This window comes from Raphanus sativus, chromosome 1, assembly GCF_000801105.2.
Source record: "Raphanus sativus cultivar WK10039 chromosome 1, ASM80110v3, whole genome shotgun sequence".
In the NCBI taxonomy this organism is placed as follows: Eukaryota; Viridiplantae; Streptophyta; class Magnoliopsida; order Brassicales; family Brassicaceae; genus Raphanus; species Raphanus sativus.
In genome coordinates, this window is record NC_079511.1 from 22936781 (window position 1) to 22944894 (window position 8114).

An 8114-nucleotide genomic window follows, 5' to 3' on the forward strand; every position below is an offset into this window, starting at 1 on the left:
TATCAAAAAATACTATATTGAGCCTTGTTTTTCAAAATTAATAGGTAACATGATTGTGACACATGACGATTATATATTTAAAAATGTGATATGAGTTAAACTATCTCATAAATTAATAAATATATACTAAGATAACAAAAATGATTTCTTTTAATAGTTTATCATAAATATTATTTAATAGTAATTTCTATTTTTAATTTTTTAGACAAAATATAACTGCAAAATAATATTTGATTATATGTTTATTTTAAATATTTTGAAATTTGTTAGAATATTTTATGGTTAAAGATATATACACTACGAAACTATAAATTAATTTCAAAAAAATATTCAAAATTATTAAATATTATATTTAAATTTAAAAATATTTAGTAGTAATTTTAAGATAAATTCTATTTTAAAAATCCTTTATAAAAATATTTTTAAAATAGTATATTTAATAATAAATTAATTTTTAATTAAAATATTATTTTTCTATTTACTCTAGTTTTTAATGCACATTTTTATCCTAAGGTTAAAGAAATGTTATTTACTAAATTATCTTTTTCTCTATTTTCTTTCATTTCGTAATTTTCATCTTTTAACATGTTTTTTCTAATACATGTTATTAACATAAAACTAAAAACTATCAAGTATTCATGTTGTTGATATAAGATATTTTATGGAGCAGTTGAATATATAATGTAAGGTTTCCAGTTTCTAAAGTAAATAAAAAATTGTCAAAAATACTACATTCATATTATTACTTTTCATGTTTACACTAACCACTATTATATTTTCATTTTTAAAAAGGAAAAAAACATTTATAATCCTAGAATTAACATCGACCAAAAAAAACAAATAATTTTATAGAGTGATAACTATTAATAAACAAATATTTTAAGATAATAATAATTATTTTAAGAAACAACATTTACATTAATAAACAAATATTTTATAGAGTGATAACTATTATTGTACAAACGCCTAATCATTATTGTGGCAATAATTTACGTAGGCAGCATGACAATAATGACAAAAGAAATCAACATGAGTTTGTAAGAAAAAAGAATATGCCAAGATAAAGATACATAACCGTACCTTGTATTTTTTTTGAATCAATAATTATACTTGGTGATCAAATATGAGGGAGTTTAGTTCTGTATATATATATGTGAATAATTGTAATTCTTTTTGGTTTATGATCTTTTTAATTAGAATTTGAATAAAAGAAAATTAACATTATATAGTCTTTTACATTTTTTGGTCTAAGATTTTTTAAAAGGATAAGTATTATTAAATATTTCTTGACAGTTTTTTATTTCTTTAAAGTTATATTTTCTTCATGATTTGAATAAAAGAAAACTAACATTAAGCAATTTTTGGTTTAAGATTTATAAAAAGGATAACTACGATTAAATATTTTTTACATTTTTTGTTCTGTATGATTTTAGAAAAAGAAAATTAGCGTTGTACAATAGTTTAAAACAAATGTCACAATCTTAAACTTTTAATTGTCTTGTGTCGTGATAATGTTAATTAGTAGTTTGGAAAAACAAAGTTTCATTGGTCTAAGATTTTTTCAAAAAATATAATTACTATCAAATATTTCTTGACAGTTTTTTTTTATTTCTTTACAGATATCTTTTCTTCATTATTTCAATAAAGGAAATTAACATTAGTCAATATTTTTTACAGCTTTTTTTGGTTTAAGATTTTTAAAAAGGATAATTACGATTAAATATTTTTACATTTATTTTTTCTTTATGATTTTTGAAAAAGAAAATTAGTGTTAAATATTTTAAAAATTGATTTTAGTTTAAAACACATGTCACAATCTTAAAGTTTTAATTGACATGCGCAATCGTGTTAATTACTAACTTTGAAGAACCAAGCTTTATTATAATAAAAAAAATTGTTTAGAATTCTGAAAAAGGAAAATTTCTGAAACAATTAATATTAAATGAATTTTAACTATTAAATAATTTTTACAATTAGATTAATTAAAATTCGTATTTATTATATAAGTACATATATATTTTAATCATTATATATTTAAACACATGTAAAAATATTTTTTAAAAATATTATCAAATAATCTTTTACAATTATATTTTGTTTAGAGTTTTAAAAATTATTGTATATATATATATATATATATATATATATATATTTAATTATGAGATATTTTAACAAATATCAAATTTTTTAATATATAACTGTCATGTGTCACAATCATGTTAATTAATAATTTTTACATGTGTTTTAAACTAAAATCAGTTTGTACAATATTATCTTTTGCTTAGAATTTTAAAAATATAAAATTACTATTAATAATATTTATAATAAGGTTTAATTATGAGATAGATTAACACATGTCACAATCTTAAAGAAGGAAAAATTCTGAAAAAATAATATTAAATAATTTTTAACTATTAAAAAATATTTAAAATTATATTATTCAAAATTCGTTTTTATTATATAAGTACATATATATTTAATCCTTATATATTTAAACACATGTAAAAATATTAGAAGGAAAATTACTATCAAATAATCTTTTACAATTATCTTTTGTTTAGAATTTTAAAAATAGAAATTACTATTAATATTTATAATAAGGTTTTAATTATGAGATAGATTAACACATGTCACAATCTTAAATATTTTGCTTAGAATTTTAAAAATGGAAAATTACTATTAATAATATTTATAATAAAGTTTTTAATTATGAGATAGATTAACACATGTCACAATTTTAAAGTTCTAATTGCCATGTGTTGCGATCATGTTAATTAGTAACTTTGAAGAACCAAACTTTATATAATAAGATTATGTTGTTATCTGAAAATAATATTTTTAATCATAAAGATTAAAAAAATAAATTCAATAATAGTCATATATATATATATATATATATATATATATTGTAATGAGAAACTTCATTATAGATACATATATCGCCAATTTAAAAATTTAAGAGTATAAACATAATTTATCATGCTAATTATTGAAATAATAATATACATATTAATAAATATCTATAAGATTATTATGCCCGCATGAGCGGACCAACCATCTTTTTTTTCTCAAATTGAAATTCATTCGTTCATTCATACGATAGTTTCATACACAAGCTGACAGATAAAAGATATCTCTAGAACAAGAGCCCAAAGAACAAGTAGCTAGAACCCATACCGGGACCACTTTTGAACACAACCTTGACAAAGCGCACAACGACTCAATAAACTTAGAAATAACAACTACACAAGAACTCACGACAATTCAGTGCAAAAGACCTCTAAGCAGAGGATAAAACAATCTGGATAACTCGATGCTGCCCACAGCACGCCATACGAAGCATCCACTTGAACAACCCGAAGACACCGAAGTGCATTCTCAACTCGGATCTATCGCTGCCGTCTATGGCCTGCCGAAAAATACCATCCCCACTCGTAACTAAGAACCAAGACTTCGCAATCCGACTAGAAAGATCGCTTCATGATCTGAGCATATTTCGCTTTGCACCTAGATAAATCGAAGTCCACCAACACCGTCACACAACCAAGCTTCGCCGCTCAAAGCCCAAAACCAAAATAAACAATTGTACACCTAAACGACGAAAGATCATTGTATCCACCACAACTCAAGATAATTTTGCAACTGAAAGAGTCAATGCACTAACTCCCGATAAACACTAAAACCCAAGAACATGAAACTCCCAAACTTACACTACCTAGATGAAACAACACTGCCATATTGCACCACAATGAGAACGATCCATCCTACTACTCAGAATGGATGCCCCTAAGACCATCTAATTAGACCAAACGATACAAGAGCATAGACTCAATCGAATCAGCTTTGAACTATACGTGTTTAGCATCACCTAACATATATTCATCGTCGAGAACTGCGATGAGGTTAAAACCTCAAAAAGTTTATTTCCTTCCTAATTCTTTTTATTCAACGGCGACGACTTGGTCTCCCAAATCAAAACGATGGCGTACAGGACCTTGAAACTGTGACCAACACTGCCTAGTGTATTGTAAGTTTGTAACAGGTCTCATAAAGCAAACAAAGAAAACACTTAAAAAGAGAAAAGATACACCACTGAGTAAAGATGAAGATCACTAGCATCACAACTTATTCAGAGATCTTCTTCTTCTCAACCTTGACAAGGATCGATATCAACCATCCAACCTTTTGTGTCTTCAACAAGACCTGTCTGAATACTCGTCAACATCGAGTGAAGCTTCTTAGACAATGCCTCTTCTCCTGTCCTGTATTTTACCCTGCCATCGCCCCGAAACCAACATTAAGTATGTTTTATGAAAACGGTCTTAGTATGTAACAATATGTAAACACTCACTTTTTGTCATGGAAGGTCACCGTTTCAACAGCTTTAACGACCACTGCAGTTCCCGTGCAGAACACTTCTTCCGCCTCTAATAACTCCTCCACAGAAACATCTCGTTCTTGAACCTGTTTGAACATTTTCTAAATCAGAATCTTTGTATCTATACATATACAAAAGTTTTATTATAATGTTGAAACCTGGTAGCCGATATCAAGAGCTAGCTCGCTTATGCTTTTCCTAGTGATTCCTGGTAAAATGGTTCCGGAAGTTGGTGGAGTAGACACAATATTCCCCTATGAAAACAACGAATCATTACTAATCAATGAGTTTATGCAAGGTTGAGACTTTCTACCCTATGTGATAATAAGGTACCTTGACAATGAAGATGTTACATGCAGACGCCTCTTCGATGTTCCTGCCAGTTGCAGCATCTAGGAACAAGACATCAGAGAAGCCTGATGACTTTGCTTCTACCAGCGATTTCACAATCTTTCAAAGTTCAAAATACAAAAAAGGAAATTAGAGAAATTAATAGATATTCCAATAACTATAAAGTATTAACTTTACCCAAAAAAAAAAAACTATAAAGTATTATCTTTGGTGTCTCTATTTAACTTACTGGGGAATAGTTTGTGCAACTCTTGACACCACCCGTCCCACCAGAATGTGCTCGGTGATGCTTATGATCAACTTTAAGGTTCAGACCTGAGCTTCCCTACAAGAAAGACCAAACAATCAGGTTAAGCAGTCTCAACTTAAAGAAAAAAGTCTTTAGGCAGAGTTTACTTCATTGAGTATTCAAAACAGTAACACACAACAGAGACTCTCACCTTATGATAGTCTCCTACGGGAGATGCATAGATGAGGAACGTGTACTCAGGTGCTGGAGCTACTCCGAGGCTAGCGCCACTCCCTATTAGCAGAGGCCTTATATACAAAGCTCCTTTACCCGGAGGAGGAACCTTTAAAAGCCATAACACACTTTAAGAACTTCAAGAGATGAGAGCAAATTATAATCAAGAACCATATGTAACATTAGTCCATACCCATTTCTTGTTGGCAATCACAGTTTGTTTAACTGCTTCGACGAAGAATTCCACAGAAGGTGATGCCATACAAAGCCTCTCTGCACCATCTTGCATACGAAGAGCGTTTTCGTGAGGCCGGAAAATCAGAATCCGGTCGTCCTCTGTCCTGTAAGCTTTCAGACCTTCAAATAATCCCTACATATCCAAAAGGGTTTCTCTCAAACTCTCATATATACATGTATAAACACTAAAGTTCTAAGCTTTTGCTCATTTCTCAATTCTGCTCTAGTTTTAAAACCCAAAAGTCCTATAAAACAGTGAGATTCAGAAAGCTTGTACAACCATGTAAAACAAATTAACATTTTTTCATTTTTTAGATCACAACAGAGATCATATGTTTTGTAAGTTACTATAAGGTTGAGAAGAGAACCTGGCCATAGTTGAGAATAGGACAACAAGGACTGATTGAAATGTCACCATAAGGAACAATCTTCCCTTCTGTGAAACTCTCTCCTTGTCTGCACTTGGCCACATACATGCAATCTGTTGGGGTCAGAGCGAATCGAAGCTCTTCCCATTTCACATTTGCATATTTTTCATCGCCTTCACTGCTTAAACACATGGCATACATATTATGAGGTTCAGAAACAATAAAGGATTGATTTTCCAATACAGATTTAGGTTTGATGTTGTTGTTTGTTATACCTTGTACGAAGAGGTGATGAAGAAGGCTGAACAGATGGAGCCATGGAAGGAGGCAGACAAAGAGAGATAAAGCAGTGAAGTGAAGTAGAGAGAGAGAGAGAGAGAGGGATTCACGTGAGCGGCGTCACTATATAGAGACAACAAAGAAAACAAAACCCTTTGTCTCGTTTTTTTTAATGCCCTTGTTGTATAGTGAGTGTGTAACGAACTTGTAGAATATTCAACTAGGTTTTATATGCCTGATGGCTAAAAGACTATAAACATAAAGTGGCCGTTCTTTGTTGAACAAAATGTGACCTGTCACGTAGCCATCGTGAAATTTATAAAACTTAAAATATTTGGCTATAGTTGAAAAGCCAAATATTCGGTGTTTATGTACATAAGTGAAATGCTGTAATTGACGATATACATTCGCTGAGTTGGAAACTAAATCCGTTCCCGTTTTGTCCATAATCATGAGGTTTATTGGTTGGTACTATAGCTTTAGTTTTTTTCTCTGGAAAATTGGCTGTGAAATTTTTTACTTTGGCTTTAATTTTTTTTGCTGTAAATTTATTTTCAAAACGCTTAATAAAAACTGTAAAAAAAAAGTTTTGAAAAGCTAACATATTTCATTTTCTAATTTTTCTGCAGTAGTTTTACTTTTTAAGAATCAAATATGATTGTTTTATAAAAATGCTTTAGAAAGATACATGGTTGTCCAGAACACCTGCAGTCATTACCAATCAACCTCCATATATATTTTATATGTCTGTAACTGTCTCCAGATATGTATGAAAAGTCATGCAAGTGGACATATTTCTCTCCTAACTTTCTGATATCTTGTTTAGTGGCTTTCTTTCATCTTCTATTCTACTTTCTTTTCTTTCAGTCCCAAATTAATTTCTTTTAAAAATTTTGATATGTATTTTTCTTTAAGAAGCAAACAAAGCATTTCCTGTTCTAGCAAAAGTTTTTGATTCAATCATCAATTTAAATTGTACATTCTTTTGTTAATTTTTCAAAAAAATAAATAATTTTATTTATTCTAAATAATTCCAATGATTTTTTTATTTATTAATTCTTTTTTTTGTTCTTAGTCATATTTTCTCTTACTATAGTTTGATTTCATGCTGATTAAGATTATGTAAATACAAGTTTTATTTATTTGAGTTTGAATTTTACTTTACCGGTTGCAGTTGTTCTTTAGGTCAAATAAACTTTCATGTTATGATGAAATCTAATCACGTCGCATTGCCTTTGTTAAGATTGAATCTACCACCGTTGTTCTTCGTCATTCCCTCGCGTATCTTCCATGTACAGCTTAACGTCAACTATGTCCTCATCGGCTTATTCTATGCTTTACTTACTGGTTATGCCATTGATTCAACACGCGCGGCCGAGGCCGACATAGATATTCGTCTTGTCCATGTCGATACCTCTCGAATCAAAGAAATCTAGAAACCATCATGACGCTCTTCCGTGGACTCCTCATGTAGACAATATTTTCACAAAGTAATTGTACTAAGTAGATAAGTGCTTTGTTAGAGGATAAAACGTCTGGTAATATTTTTGATAATTTCTATATATTAGTCGGTATTTACTTAGTTACTCTATTATATTTATGTTTAATTTATCAGATTTTTCAATTTCCACTCTTTAGAATATATATTTTGGTAAATATTACAATAATGCACCATTAATTGATAAATAGTTTTTACAATATATTTGTTGTTAGTTGATACGCTGTTTGTTAAACAATAAATTTTTTGAAACATGATTTGTTAACTTATACATTATTTTGGTACATGGTATTAGCTGATTAATTGGTTGATATGTCGGTGGTAATTAATATATTTTTGGTAAATTACTTATTAGTTGATAAATGATTTGTTAATTGCTACAAGTTTTCTTAGACGATGCATAGTTTAGGTCCACTCTTTCAACCATTTAACAATTCTTTTGTAAGATGCTACAAAAGATTCGTCCTTAAATGACATATGGTTTATATAGCTGATATTTAGTTTGATAAATTGTTTGTAAGCTTGTACATTGTTTGATAC

The 8114-nt window shown here is 28.9% G+C and overlaps 1 protein-coding gene across 1 annotated transcript; it reads right to left on the minus strand.

Moving 5' to 3' along the window:
- Positions 1-3919: 3919 nt before the first annotated feature.
- Positions 3920-6233, minus strand: LOC108840698 (branched-chain-amino-acid aminotransferase 6). The gene is made up of 9 exons (XM_056988089.1): positions 6073-6233; positions 5798-5975; positions 5386-5562; positions 5170-5301; positions 4959-5054; positions 4712-4828; positions 4537-4632; positions 4352-4464; positions 3920-4274 (listed from the first exon to the last, which is right to left on the minus strand). Exons 1-9 carry the CDS (start codon positions 6114-6116, stop codon positions 4148-4150), a joined length of 1080 nt encoding a protein of 359 aa, XP_056844069.1. The 5' UTR covers positions 6117-6233; the 3' UTR covers positions 3920-4147.
- Positions 6234-8114: the final 1881 nt, after the last annotated feature.